The 15,790-nt window shown below is 41.1% G+C and overlaps 1 protein-coding gene across 2 annotated transcripts; it reads left to right on the top strand.

Annotated features, from left to right (window-relative positions):
* The first annotated feature begins 4,207 nt into the window (after positions 1 to 4,207).
* CLEC5A (C-type lectin domain containing 5A) lies at positions 4,208 to 15,311 on the top strand. Of its 2 annotated transcripts, XM_019452996.2 has the most exons (7): positions 4,208 to 4,379; positions 4,867 to 4,965; positions 5,791 to 5,850; positions 7,755 to 7,814; positions 8,136 to 8,272; positions 11,374 to 11,477; positions 12,655 to 15,311. In XM_019452996.2, the coding sequence occupies exons 2-7, from the start codon at positions 4,887 to 4,889 to the stop codon at positions 12,767 to 12,769; spliced, it is 555 nt and encodes a 184-aa protein (XP_019308541.1). In that variant the 5' UTR covers positions 4,208 to 4,379; positions 4,867 to 4,886; the 3' UTR covers positions 12,770 to 15,311. The 2 variants fall into 2 exon arrangements, with proteins under 2 accessions (XP_019308541.1, XP_019308542.1); XM_019452997.2 differs by lacking the exon at positions 5,791 to 5,850.
* Positions 15,312 to 15,790: the final 479 nt, after the last annotated feature.

Here is a 15,790-nt window from a genome sequence, read left to right as displayed (position 1 = left end):
TTTAGAGGCCCTACCACATTCCCACAAGTACATGATAAAAATCCAGCAAGCCTAGAAGCCTAATGCCACAGTGCAGTGTTCCACACACTGTGGATATGCCAGGGTTCCGGTGCTGATGAAAATAAGCTCAGCCCTGTCTTCATGACTTCATAGAGTCTAGCAGGGGAAGCAAACAAGTACTTTATCATGCCTTTACCTTAGCCCTCAGGGAAAAAGGACATGATATCATGAGTCCACAGATAAAGGGCACCTAAACCCAAGAAAGGAGAATCAGGGAGATTTTCCTGAATGAAGTCACATTTCCCCTTAGACTCAAAGAATGAGTCAAAATTATCTAGTTAAAGAGAATATATAAGAATGTATATGTCCTTGGGAGAGGCGAGGTGATTCAATTACGGCTTTGCACATATTACGTGCTCAATAAATATATGTCAGGTGAATATGTGAAGACTTGGATCCAGGAGAGTGAATAAAGAACTAGAAGTGTAATGTTGCTAGCAGACGGTGCATGGGTAGATGTGGTATCCTGAGATGCACAGAAAACCAGAACGCACATCCCAAGAAACATGTCCGGCACATGGCAAGCACTCAGCAACATTTGCTGCAATAATGAACACACAAAGACTCATAGACCACAATGAGGAACCCAAACCTTATGCTAACAGCAACGGAAAGTTACTCACACATTTCATCCGGGAAATGATCTAATCAAGTCTGCATTTTAGAAAAATCATCCTGACTACAGAGTGAACTGTTGAAGCAAGAGTATGGTGAGAGGGTTTTTTGGAGACAGTCGAGAAGATGGAAGGGAGAGCTGGTGAGACCGCAAGGGGAAGCTGTGAAAAAGGAGACAAGAACACAGGTCTGACACACTTGAGGGGACAGAATCATCATGGTGTGGAGTTCGAGTGGTTGGGAAGAGAAGAGAAGAGAAGAGAGAGGGAAGAGAGAGAGGAGCCAAGGAGAAGACCCACCTTCTATGATTTGGGAAACTGAATAGATGATCTTCACATTCTGAGACAGAGAACATAAGAGGATGAATGTGTTTTAAAAGAGAGTTAATTAATTAATTAATTAATATATTTAGGGACATGCGGACTCCAGATTGTCTGTGGAACATCTCAGTGAAAAGTGAAACTAGTCAAAAGATACACAGATCTGAAATTCAGAGTGAAGATTTGAGAATCATCTTCGTGAGCATGGTGACTGAAACCATGAGACTTGGAAGAGAAGAGGGATAAGTATATAATTTTAGGAATAGGCAGAGAAGAAAGTAAAGAGAGTCTAGAGAGAAAGACGGGAAACCAGGAGAACGTGGAGTCATGGAGGCCAAGGAAAAGCATACAACATAAGATGCTGTGGGGCCCTGTTCAAGATCAGGAAATTTGAAGACCAAATGGTATTCATTTAACTATTGAGTAGGAATCATTACTTCATGATGTAGTCATGGTGGGATTCAGACTGGAGTGAGCTGAGGAGAAAGTGGGAGGCAAGGGAGAGGAGGCAGTAAAAACTGACAATCCTTTCAAGATTGGGACTGGGAAGAAAAGAGGAAACAACAGGTCTCTTTCAATTTCCAAGTTTTCTCATTAAACTGCTTGAAAGAATTCCTGCAATATAGAGTGAGGGACATACATACATTTAAATGTATATGTGCCTAATAAAGCTCAAGAGACAGGATTCGTCTGTCTTTCTGTGTGTGAGGTATAAAATGTAGTCATTTTTGTAAACGGTCATATTGATACCACTCCAAAACACCAAGCAATGAATCATAAGAGCCCCTTCTTCTAGATTTCCTTCCCAGATACCTCCACACGATATCCATGGTTGCTTATCAGTCCAAAGAGGGCAGTCGCAGTCCCCACTGTCACTGGTATTTTCGCTGCCATTGTCATCACAGGGTGTAGATTCTGAAAACAGGCAATGCATCTATTTGGTGCCATACTCTGGCCGCTTTAATCATTGATCCTGGAAGCTGAGGAAAGGGATACTCCATTGTCCCTACTTCTGTTCTTCCTTAGAAGAGCTGTCAATGACTATCCATTTCAATTCTCTCTCTCTCTCTCTCTCTCTCTCTCTCTCTCTCTCTCTCACACACACACACATGCTATTTTCCCCCCAACACACCCAGAGTACACCCAGAAGCCTTGTTTAGCTATATACTGTGTCCCCTTCAAAGTTTTTCCAAAAACAGGTATGGGAAAGGCTTTCTATCTCCCTGATCTCTTTGGTGCTTTCAGTTTACAGGGGACTCCATTGTCTTAGAAAGACAATTATCATATTGCATAATATACATCCTAAAGACTGCATTTTCACCTTAATATCATGTGAAGACTACCAAAGTCACACTTCAGGGTTTCTTTTTCAATATTTTAATGGTGGTAAAATATACATCAAATTTTCCACCTTGACCACTGGTAAGTGCATTCATAATTTTGTGCAGCCATCACCACCATCCATTTCCATAGCTCTTTTCTTCTTGTAAAATCAAACTCTATACCCATTAAACTCAGTTTTCTTCTTTAAGAAAGACTTTCTCCTGTATTTTTAGGGCTTGGTCTGGAGGAAAAATGTCTAATTGGACCCACAAAGCAGAAAATCTTTTATCTCAGCCTATAACATATGATTGAGGATTACAATGATCTCATCTTTTTTCAGAGAACAATGTATGACACCTTCCTTACAACCATGCAGCTAGAAGGCCCTTTCCAGTAATCTTCCCAAATGGGCTGTGGACTCCAAAAGCTTTTGATGTCAACATTACAAAATAGGTAGAGTACTAAGAAATTATATCAAGGTGACAGGTATCATGCTAATAAAATTGTAAGCATTACCTTGGCTAATTCTCACAACAATGTTATCTGGCATTTACTATAATTACTCCTATTACTAAATGAAGAAATAGAAAGAGTTTAAGGAACTTAGTGAAGGACATCCTAGCTAGTAAATGGCAGAAGCAGTAACCAAGACTAACTTAAAGTTATCAGTAACCCAGGACTAACTTAAAACTTTTTTTCATATCCACTACACTTTACCTGAAGGATTACAGATGTCAATTGTTAATTAAATCATATATGTTTATACTTAAATACTATATGTATATTAAATAATACATTACCAGGACACCTGGCTGGCTCAGTTGGTGGAGCACGTGACTTGATCTCAGAGTTGTGAGTTCTAGGCCACGTTGGGTATAGAGATTACTTTAAAATAAATAAATAAATGAATAAATAAATAAATTTTAAAATAATACATTACCAAAATCCATATTTTAATATGGAAGGATATCCATATAGTGCTAGCTTAACCTATAGGATTTGGTTACAAAACAACATATATAATACGATACCATTTTTCTAAATGAGCCAGCATCTACCTGTCATCTATTATCTATCTATCTATCTATCTATCTATCTATCTATCTATCTAATCTATCATCTATCTATCTATCTAATCTATCATCTATCTTTCTATTATCTACTCATCTAGAAAGAATATACGACCAGAGATGTTAACAGTGATCACAGCTGAATGTGTGGATTTATGTAGACATTTTTGTTTTTTCAATTTTCCCTGTGAATATTTTCTAACCATTTTTTGTAATAAGCACATGTAGCTTTTATATTAGGGAAATATAATAAAAGGAAAACTTCAAATTTAATATGCAGTAAAAATTCCCTGATAATAAGATGTTAGTATTGTTCACCCTCACTTCACTTCCTCCATCTAGCAGAGTGCCATGCTCAAGAAATACTGAATGGTCCCCATCTTCAGGTGGCACCTGGTCTGGGACCAGAGAGGAGTCCATGATAAAAGGTACTGTGCAGAGCTGTATGACAGTGAATGGAGCAGACAGTGAGTGGACCTTCTCATTAACATTAGTGACTTCAGATGGATTTCTTTTGCTTAAAATTTTTATTTTTGACATAATTTCAGCTATGCAGAAATGTTGCAAGGAAAGTACAAATAATTTCCAGATATCCTTCACCCAGATTCCCTATTTGTTAACCTTTTCCTGCCTTTCCTTCCTACTGTATTTCAGGTAGATTCAGACACATAGAAAGGGTGAGTCTGTGTCAAGGTTGTTTTCCAAAGTCCTCTAAAAATGTTCCCCTTTACTAGATCCCCTCTGGCAGGAAGCTTCCTCTTGCAGAGTCTAAAAACTCCCTTCTCCTCCTTGCCCCACCCACTCCCATTGCCAAGAAGACTTAACAGGAAGAAGTGTTTGCTCAGGGATGCTGCTAAGATAGAAACACTGTGTGAAGAAGGAAGGACGCTGCTTGAACAGAAGGAGCATATTCTCTGAAGGTGCCTCTCCCCACCACACCAAGCATAAGACCCCATCTGCAAACTAGGCCAACCTTCCCAAGAGAGAGCAGGTAAGTCTGTTTGTCTGTCCTCTCGGCACAGATTGTTGGCCCTTCCCCAATGCCAAGACCTTCGGGGACACCTGTCCTGTCTGTCAGAGTCCTGGCATAGGATTTTAGAGACTGGGTCTTCTGACAGCTGTAGTCTGTATGGCCAAGACCACAGAGTAGGTCCCAGAGATCAGGGTCATTTCAAAGCTAAAGGTTCTCAAAGAGTCCAGGAGAGGATTTATTTCATTAGACAGAGTTTAGGAGGCCACAAATAGACATGGATAAAGTCTAGAGCTAAAGTGTGGGTGAAGGAGAGGGAGCATTCCATCAGTACAAGATCCTATGCATCTTCTGGGCATGGGTCAAATCTCATACTTGTAGCTAGCTGTCAATGGCATGCCTGCCTTCCAAGCCCCCCAAGGGTGCTCTGGAAAAGAGGCATAAGTCCTGCTGGAAAGAAGCCTTGTTCCCAGATTCTGAATGTGGTACTGCGTTCTAATCCCCACAGGCCTTCTCATCTCCTTCATCATGAATTGGTATATGATAATCTCTGGGCTTATCATAGTGGTGCTTAAAATGGTTGGAATGACCTTTTTCCTGCTTTATTGTGAGTATTTGAGCAACCTCTTACCCTAACCTCATACGGTCTTGTTCTTTGACTCTTTTCCCAAAATGTGTAGTTGAACATAAAGGTTACGCGCCTAAGTCTTTCCAGTTGAGGGCAGGGACCTAGTGTAGGGGCAACTGACAATACTCTTCTCACTTCCCAGCACACACAATGGGCCAGGTGCCTTGGTCTGCCTTGGGTATGTAGAACTGACCACTATCTGATGGTTGAACACCACACAAAGCTTTCGCCACTACAATGTTAGTTGGGTAAACTGAGGTAAAATACTTGCCAGTGCTTCTTATTGCTGCTCAAACTTGAAAATCAGTGTCAGTTCAACCCAATGACAAGGCTGAAGTAAGAGCTGCATAATAAGGTAATGGGATTTTACTAGGGGACAGATTTCCCCCTGTGTCCATAGAAACTTCCATCCAGATGCTTAGGAGAAGAGTCTCCATAGCAAAGGGTTTCACTGCAGTTGTAGCAAGAATCTTCTCCAGCCCCAGAAACTGGTAGGGAACATGAATGACAAGGAAACATGAGTGAAAGAGGTAGTTGAGTAAAAGGTGTCTTCCCTCTGACGCAAACTGAAGCTGCATTTCCTATCACAGAAGAGAGCAGGAATAAAATATGAATATGAATAAGTAAACACATTTACAAAAAAAAAAAAAAACCACCTACACATCTTTGTTGACCTGAGTCAGAGAGCTTCTGATCACACAGTAACAATCATGGCACCCCAGAAGCCCCCGCAGTGATGTTGGTTTGTTATATTCATCGTGTAGCCACCTTTGGGACTGAGCCAACAACTGATTTTCTTTGCAGTCCCACAGATTTTTGGCGGAAGTAATGTCAGCTTCCTTCCCACAGAGAGCTATGGAACAGGTAATGTGCATGACAAGTATCTCCTCTGCACCTCCAGGTTCTTGTGTGCTGACTTCTTACAGACCTTTCTCCAGCCCTTCTTTCTCAAGAAATTCATTTGCAGGAAGGGTCCATAAAGATACTCTAATTGCTATAAGAAGAATACATTCTGGGGATCTAATGTATAGCATGATGACTATAGTTTACAAGACTGTATTACATACTACTTGAAAGTTGCTAAGAGACTAGATCTTAAATATTCTCACCACCAAAAAAGAGAAGGGGGGGGGAATTATGTGACGTGATGGGGGTGTTAACTAGCCTTACTGTGTAGTTAATAACTTTGTAATATATACATGGATCAAATCATCACCTTGTACACCTAATTAAACTTACACAATGTTTATATCTCAAAGTGAGGGGGGAAAGTGCAGCACTCCCAGAAGAAAAAGGATCTAATTAACTTCCTTGCTTTTATCGATGGGAAACCTAGACTAAGCTGATTGAAATTTCTGATCCTCAGTTTTCCTCCTGGGTATGAGGATGATTTGTATATAATTACTATAATGTAATGAGAAAGTACCTTATAAACTCTGACATGTTGTACACCTACAGGAATTGCCATAAAAAAAAAAAAAACATGTCCCACCAAAAAACTCAAAGATTATAATCAGTATTTTTTTGTGTGCCGATCACTCTGCTAGACCAACAGAAGAATGCGAACAGGAGATACCAGTCAGCTGTCCTCTATAAAGCACAAAGCCCCATGCCAGAAGCGAAGGGGCAAAAATGAGGGCTTTCCCTATCAAACCTCCTCCTCTTAAAGCTTTTCCAAGGACCTCCCTCTCACTTCCTCTTAAAACATTTATTACTACAAACATCTTTAAGAGAAAGATAATTTCTTGTTCATCTTCATATCAGCTGAGGCTCCCAGAACAGTGAGTTAAATGGAGGAAATATTCATGAAATACTTACAAAGTTCTGTGCAGCTATAATCCCAAAATAGTTTCTCATGAAAACCAGGTTATTTTATATTACAAAGAGCCTTTGAGCTGGGGACTGAAATAAAAAGTGAATGCTCACTTGTATGTTTCATTAATATAATTTAAGTTGCTGATTTGGTGTCTGGGTAAACTAAATTGGCCTTCAACCACACAAGACAAATAACTGGGCAGCTGAGGAGAGGTTTTGACCAGCGTCTGAAGCCACTGCAGTATCTGTTTGGCCAACCGGGGAAAATGAGGCTTCTTAGAGGCCTATCAGTTCCCCTATTTATATTTAAAGAAATAAACGGACTCTGCTTGTAGGAAATCTCTGGAATGTTCACCTGCCTCCGTGTCTGCCAGTACCCCCAGTCTTGAACCTAGTTCCAGTTAGCCTCAATTCTTAGAATTGACAGGTTCCCATAAGAGGGAGCCAAAAGATGCCTGCGGAAGGAGGGCTCACAGGGCTGGGGAGGGGGGTGGGAGGGGGGGTGTTGGGAGATCAGACATGGGATGAACGGCACCTGCTCTGTGGAGCCCAGAGGGCAGTGCTCCAAACAGCGCCTGGGAGAGGGGAACACTGTCAAAAGTATATATAGAAAGGAGTGAGAAATTTCCCTCCTGGTACTAAATTCACCCACTCCTCTTCCTTTCTCCTGTTCTTTTTCTCAACATTTCACACCTACTGCCACACACACACACACACACACACACACACACACACACACACACAAAGATATGAAATAGGACGTGGGGTGCAGGGCATGACAAAAAATAGTAGTAGTTAGCTGGAAGCTTCAAAGAAAGAAAATGAAAAATTCTTGCAGGGGGTGGCCAAGAGTGTCTCGTCTTTGCCACCGTCCAGAGACAAATCAGGGACTCAATACCTGCTCTGTGTTGTATTCATGATGCAGTTGCCTTCAGAATTTCTTTTTGTTTCAGTCCCACTGACTTTCGGGAGCAGTAATGTCACCCTACTTCCCACACAGAGCTATGGAACAGGTAAAGTGCATGACAATTATCTCCCCTCGACATGAGGTTCTTAAGTGCTGAATTCTTAGACACTTTTCCCATTGCCTCCTTTCTTATGGAACTTTTTTGCCCAAAAGGGCCATAAAGACCTTCCAATTCATCCCTGTCATGTTGTCCACAGGGAAACTAATACTAGACTGCATGAGATTTCTTCCTGGATTGAGGATGATTTCTAGAGATATAACTGCTATAAAGACATTCATGCCCTACTATGTTATGACTCCATTCCAGGGTTGATGCTCCAAACCACTAATCCTATACTCTCTTTTGTCTCTTTTGTCATTTCTTTAGTCTGCCCCAAAAGGTGGTATTTTCATCAAGGAGAATGCTTTTGGTTGTCCCCTTTTGAAAGGTCTTGGAACAAAAGCAGGGACTTTTGCAAAACAGAAGGATCCACTTTGGCCATTGTCAACACACAAGAGAAACTGGTGAGTGCACTGGGAAAAGCCAGCAGGTGGAGATGGTGGGGCGATTTGGTAGAGTAGGGGCAGGGTGGAGGTGAGAAATGGAGAGGTGGCTGGCTGAGAGCCCAAGCTCCTTGCTCTGAATCAGAAGGTGGGAGACTACAGTAGCAGTGGGGTATATTCCTCAGGTCATTTGAGCTAGGGAAATCCACACTGTATCGTCTCTCCCATGAAGCTTAGCAGTGCACTGGTCCAGTCCTCAGGATGGGTCAGGACATTTAAAGTGCAGGGAATGACCAAATGAGCTGATGTGCATGAAAGAATCAAGTCATAGAACTGGGATAGTGGTATACAGTTAGGATAGTAAAAATGGCAAACACAATGGAAAAACCTTTATTTTACTACCTCTTTTTATCCTCATAAAGATTATGAGGGGGTATCATTACCCATATCTTGTATATGAGGAAGCTAGGGTAGAGAAAAATAATTTGACCCAGGTTGTACACACACTAATGACAGGACAGGATTGAATTGAGTTCTCTCTAACTCTAAAACCCATGCTCTAATCAATTTTAGATCATAAGTTTTCTTCTTGATCATTGCCTCTCCTTCAAATCCCAGCATCTGCTGAGTGGTAGGCATGTGCTACATACTCCACGGCTGCTTCTCTGCCCTCTATCTTTCACCTCTCATCTATAAAGTCCTCCTGTGGTTGACGAGAACTCATAAGAGGGCCCTCTCTGAATCTTGGTGACAGGTGTCCAACAAAGAGCAGGGGTCAGGATGCTACAGATCCTCTGAGGCTAAGGGGAAATGCCTTACAGTAGAAAACCAGGAGTAAGCTGTGGGGCAGAAAGGAGAAAAGGAGAGGGGAAAAGGGGGTTGAGTAGAGGAAATTGACTCTTCCTCTACTCAACCCTCAAGTTCTGGTGCATCTCAAGTGTCATCCTTGGCATTCTGCAGAAAAAGTTCATCATGCTAACAATTTGCTAGTGATCTCAAGTATGCATCCCTAGCCAGTCTTCTCTAGACCAGACTGTATATCAAAATCCACTTTGATCTTTCAAAAGCACCCCAAACTCATCATGTTCAAAACTGAGCCAAATTATATTTTACCTCAAATGCTCTTCCTCCTTTTGTGATCCAAATACTGGTGAGTAGTCATGTCACCCAAGAATGAATGCTGATGGTTTTCTGAGACTTTACCTCTTCTCTTCTCCCCTAAATTAGTTGCTAACCAACTCTTTTCCTCTCTGTCCCCAAAGAAAATTATTCATCTCTCACCTGGATTTCTTCAGAATTCTTCCAACTCCTCTCCTTACCCCCGATTTTGCCCCTTCTTACCTATCCTCCATAGAACCCACACAAAAATATCTCTAAGACTCTAAACTGTCTGTGCCATTTTCCAAATTAACGTGGGTTAAAGTCCAGTTTTCCTAGCATGACATGTAAAGCCTTGTGTAGTCTAGCACCTCCCTTCTTGCCAGTCTTGTCTCTCCACCAGCCTCCCTTCTCCCCCTACATAACCACAGTCAGGCGCACTGCAGTCCACCTGTGATCGGATGCTTCCTTTTCCAGGAAATCCCACACCCTCCCCTAGCATTTTCCTGACAAACAGCTATTTTTCAGAATTCATCTCAAGTATCACTTCATCTTTCTAGAAGACCCCAAATCCATGTAGAATTGATCACTTCCTCCTTTCTGTCTGTTCTATACCTAGTACCTATTCCCTAGCTCTACACCTGGGAGACCTCACTATGCTTATTAACTCATCTATCTTCTCTTATTAGACCTGTGGATCTTCAACATGTTGGGATCACTGACATTTTAACAATGGTGATGAAAGCTATACACCTCTTCCCAGAAACACTGCATAAGCATAATATTTTGAGTAAAGTTCCAACAGCTTCATGAATCCCCTTCATAACCATCCATGGATCAGTGCAAGAGAGTTAAGGGTTAAGAACCCTTATTTTAAACCATTTGTCAGCAAATTTTTCTTAAAAAATGGTCAGGTGGTCAGAGAGTAAATATTTTATATTTTTAGGTCATACGGTCTCTATCACAACCGCTTAATGCTGCCCTGGTAGCTCAAAGCAGCCATAGATGATATGTAAAAAATGAGCCTGGATGTGTTCCACTAAAACCTTATTTACAAAACAGGCTAAAGTCTGGATTTTGACCACTGGCCGTAGTTTGCCAACCCTTGTTTCAGATCATAAATTTTTTAAGGAGAAACCAATTTGTTTCCATGTCCCGGCCTCATACAATGGCTCACTGGATACTCAAGAAATCTTTGTTAAATAAGTAAATACAGTAATTAATCTTAAAGAATAATGAAATGAGACATTTCAGGGAAGGAGAATATTGGAAAAAGAGGAATAAAGCCAATAGCCCTGGGATAGAGAAATATCCAAGTGAACTTGGATACCCATTCACTTACGACAGGAGGTTTATAAAGAGTACAGAAAAGAGCCCAGGGACTCCCAGACTTCTGGCTAGAGTGATTTGTGATTCATTAGTTTAATAAAGAAACTAAGATATCATAGATTGGTGTCAATTTAGCAAATACTCAAAATTCACTGATTATTTCTCAACACAGTTTTAAATCTCCCCAACTATATTGCCTTGCTAAGAATTCAAGAAATTCACTCGATCCAACCTCATTTGGAATGTAAAATTTCTGGCAGTGAAACAGAGAGGCATGCTAAGTAAAAAAAGAATTATTTGAAATTGTCCCTTTTTAGATCATATAGTACCCTTCCTCTTCATTTTCATAGTGTGGTCCCTGGAAAGCAGCATCAGCATCACCTGGGAATTTGGTAGGAATGTAAATTCTTGGTCCCCTAAACTAGACCTCCCAGGAATCAGGAGCCCATCAAGCTGTGTTTTAACAAGACCTCCAGGTGATCCTGATGCTCTGTGTATACTGAAAACTACTCTAGGGTTTAGGGTGATGCCAGCTACAGCCGGCCCCAGAGTCCCTTACCAGCCTTCCTGCTCCCAGAATCAGATATAATCAGGGCCTTTTGGCACAAGGGAGATGGCAGAAAAAATTTTTTTTAAATAATAATAAAAAATAAAAATAAACCTTTTTGTTGAACTGTTTATTTTTTAACTTCTAGAAATTTCTGCAGGACATAATTGGTGCTGAGAAGTATTTTATTGGCTTATACCAGGATACAGAGAAAACATGGCGTTGGATCAACAACTCCCCATTCAATGGCAAGTATGTGAATATCTCACGTTTTTCTAAGGATCTTAGTTTGCCTAAAGAGACCAGACCTGAGATTCAGTGAGTTTATCCTGGAAGAGCACAAAAGCTGAGACTTTGCTTTTTGTTTTATTCCTCTCCTTTCTTCCAGTGCACCTATTCCCAGAGACACATTTTTGGTAAACTTTTATTAAGGAAAATGTCAAACATTTCTAAGTAGAGAGAAGAGTATTCATCCAATGAGTTCTTCTGTTCAAATCAAGATGCAAACAAATGCACATACATACCATTTGTTTGATATATCTCATAAGTCTCTTTTAACTCACAGACTACATTTTATTACTAAGTTTTTACAGGTTCCTCAGATGGGACTTCTTTATGTAAAGGACGTTTATTATTAGCAACTGTCTATACCTTAAAGCTATGAACTTCAATTCCCAAGAGCTACCTCCTGTGTATCATTCCATGGACATAAGTGTTGGTGGAGAATGTGACACTCCTGGTATACATAAGATGTGGAGTCAGACAGAAAGCAAGTCAGTTCCCCAGCCTATAATTGGGCTTCTCACAGAAGGAAGGCAAGGAAGATTCATTCAATGTCTACTAAATGCCAGGCACTTGCTAAGCATTTACTCATGTCATTTCCTGCAGTATTCACAATGATGCTGTAGACAAAGCTTTTATTAATTCTCATTTAACAGACAGGTGAACTGAGGATGGGAGGCTTAAAAATGTATTGAATATCACCAAGCTGGGTAGATTAAATTGTGCCTCTGCCACATCCACTTGACTCCAAAACTCATGGCATTTCCATGAAACCAGACCCTTTCCAGTCAGATTGAAAGGGGCTGAATGGCAGAAAAAGAGGTGGGGAAAGGCCAACAGAGTTTCTCCTAAAGCCAGCTGGTGCCTAGGAAAGGAAGAACAACCTCTCGATCCTCCTGCTGTGAACATAGCACATACAGTACTAAAACATTATTTCTAGGAGACAAAGACAGATGAGATGTTTCTACCACGCACAAGAGTGATTTAATCCAAGACTGTGAGTCCACCTCACAGGAGAAGGCTGTGAGAAGGCTCACAGAAAAGGGCCAGCGTAGGGCTAGATTTGGGGATAGGAGAAGGGGGACTGGAATTGGCAAAAGGCAGGACTGAAACAATGGGCCTTAACCACACTTCCTTTCCCATTTAGCATTACCAATCAGCATCAGAACTTCGACTGTGTGACCATAGGCCTAACAAATACATTCGATGCTGCACCATGTAACATCAACTTCCGCTGGATTTGTGAGAAGCTGGTGAAATGATTGCAATTCTCTGTGGCCTCTGACAAGAATAACAAACACACTTGTGGAGAAAGCAAAAAGAATATGATTGGGATTGGTCCAGGAAATACAGAACATCAAATTACTGTGTCCATCTTCCACGGGTTACTGGCAGAGCTCCCTGACAAATCCTTGGGGCTAATGCTCCAGCCCCTCCACAAATATACTTGCACACACATAACAGAGACAAACTTCCCATTCTGAGTCAGCAGTTCCCCCCAACACTCCACTTCCTAGGAGTGTCATAGCTGTGACTCTTTTTAGATCTGTACCAGACATCTAATCAATGATCCCTTTCTCCATCTCTCTACTATGAGAGGCCCTTGCCTGTGTTGGAAGTGATCTTCTGCTTTGGAGGACTGGATGTCAGTCACCTCCAGGAGACAGGGTCACTTTTAGATAGACAACTCAGTTGATATAGTGATGAGGTCTGTTTGTATAGAACTGAGCATTTCTGACTGATCGACAGGGTTTATTTTGGCCTATTGCCAGGTCTGTTTTATCCTCAGAGCACATACCCAGCACCACAGAGAAAGTGCAGACTGAGCAGGCAAAAACATGATTTAGAGAGTAGCCAGGGTAGAAGAGGGATAAACTCAGCTTGTTGACTTCACCTGTGTTCCCAAGAGACCCTTGTTCACATGCATCCCACCCCTACCCAAGATAGGATAGCAGAGGTCCTCCTCAGTCTGAATTGAGGCCAGGCCTGGGGAAGGGCTCCTGGAGCCAAGCTTGGCTTATTCATGGGAATGGACAAAGGTCTGGCCAGAGCAGGAATCTTCCAGAAAACCCCTTTGAAAATAATCAGACAGCTAACATGACCAAGCAAACTGATCAATGTTTTTCAACAAAGCCCTGAAGACATACTCATGCTTACATTTTCCTGGTCTTGAGCTGAATCTCCATTTCAGTAGATATTTATTCTTGATCATGGTTTTTTCTAGTATATTTTAAGAATTTATAATAGTCTCTTGGACCCCAGTGTTCAGAAGATATTCCTGCCTGCAGTTTAGAGAGACTCTATGAGCAGGTACAGCTTAGTGACCCAAAGATGCCACAGCCTTATCCATGTTGGCATCACACCCACTCAGAGCTGGTCCAGTTGACCAAAGAGTAAAAATGAGGAGGACTGCTCAAGGAAGCATGGGGAGTAGGCAAAAAGTAGGCATATAGTAGTAGTAAGGGAACACCAGAGACAAATTGAAATCATTTCCAGGAGGAAACAGAGCTCATTTGGCCACACTGGAAGAAAGGCAAGAAAAGGGTAGAAAAGTCTTGGAGCATCCTGGCTATTCTCTGCACTCGCAACAAAATTAACTACATACCTTTCTCAGTAAATGGGAAAAAGAGATGCCTGTGTGTTCTGAGTAACAAGAATTAAGCCATAAGGGAAGACTATAAAACTAATGGAAATTATAGTCACCTAAGTGAACTGCTCACCAATTTATGTCTAGTAACAACATGCCACAATGACTGTGAATATCATCAGATATATGTCAAAGAAAATTGTCATTTTATTTTTTATTACTAAGCTCTAGTCCTATATTCCTATGATTCATAATTTTTGTCCAATTTGCATGGTCACCTATAGTTTTAAAAAATGAGATAATACATTAAGTGTTAGAACTTGCCTAAAGGAAGTTACCAGCAATAATATGTGTTGGGATGGAGGGGATGTTAGAATTATATCAGTATTCTGTGAAGACACAAGTTCTTTTGTGGTGTTAGCAAAGAATAAATACTGCAGTTGAGGAGAGGGGAGAGGCTGAGTCTATGGTAGATAAAGAAATAAACAGAATTCTACACCAAAAGTAATCCCCAGGATCCAGATAATAGAAAGGAAACTGCAGCCCTTCTGTTTTGAGAAGGGAAAGTTGTTGCCACACTTCCTGTTTTGTGACATAACAAACTTCAGATGTCTATAGTCAGGAAATGTAGACATCTAGTAATTTCCCTAGCAGACAGCCCAAATTTCACCCAAGATGAGGACATACTTCTGTGAAGGTTCTAAAAGAAGCCCAGCGGGCTAAGGTGGGGGTGGGGGTGGGGGTAGGGAGCACATGGGGAATATGAACACTTTGTTTTAAATTCATTCCTGGGGGTGCAGGGGCTGCCGGATCCTTAAGAGGGTAGGTAAATGTGACCTTATTGGGCAGCAGTGTATGGTTTTTTTTCAAGCAATAGAAATTTACTAAGCCACTGGATTAGAGTTTTTTACTTTGCTTCCAATATACAATGTGAATTTTTACAGATTTCTTACTCTTTCTGTCCCTTAATTTCTTTACCTATAAAATGAGGCAGTAATACCCCCATCACAAAATTCTTGTGTATATTAAACAAAACTCCCACTATGTCCCTCGTGGCAATAAACAATGGGGGAAGCACTCTGTGGAAGATTTGAAGTTGAGATCTTTATCAAAGTGGCTCTTCAGTTTGCTAAAAGCTGAATGTAGAAAAGCCACTTAATTTCTCAGATTTTCTGTTTATTCATTTAAAATATGGGAATAAAAATATGCCTAAGTCAGGTGCTTCAAAAATTCTATAATTGTCAAAAACATACTTTCCATGACTCTGACTTACCATTCAAATCACCCATCTTGTCTGTGTGAGCTAATGGTCCAATGACCAAAGTCACTGAACCCTGCCCTCGGATATTGACAGATCAGTACTGTTCATGACTGAAAACATCAGGTATGGGTAACCTTTACCTATTTTCCCTGCTGTTGCCAAATCCCATCCTCAGAAGCCATATCCTTTGGTGACCTGTGCCTTCTGAATAGTCCTGCTTCACTTCCTGGGTCTCCTTCAGCACAGGCTGAGTATTAATGCAGCAAAAGTCTTACCCTCCACTTTTACCATACCCTCTCATAGAGACTATAACTCCTGCAAGGGCCTCATGATCCCCTCATTGTTTGAGGTAGCAGAGGTATGAATACTTGAATACTTGTGGCTCTCAAGCCACAATCTTGCTCAATTTCAGCTACAAAGACTGAATTAATCAAA

This window comes from Panthera pardus, unplaced genomic scaffold, assembly GCF_024362965.1.
Source record: "Panthera pardus isolate Hobbes unplaced genomic scaffold, ASM2436296v1 HiC_scaffold_8, whole genome shotgun sequence".
Taxonomy (NCBI): Eukaryota; Metazoa; Chordata; class Mammalia; order Carnivora; family Felidae; genus Panthera; species Panthera pardus.
Note: the sequence above shows the minus strand (reverse complement) of the source record. Positions and strands in the feature narration are given on the sequence as shown.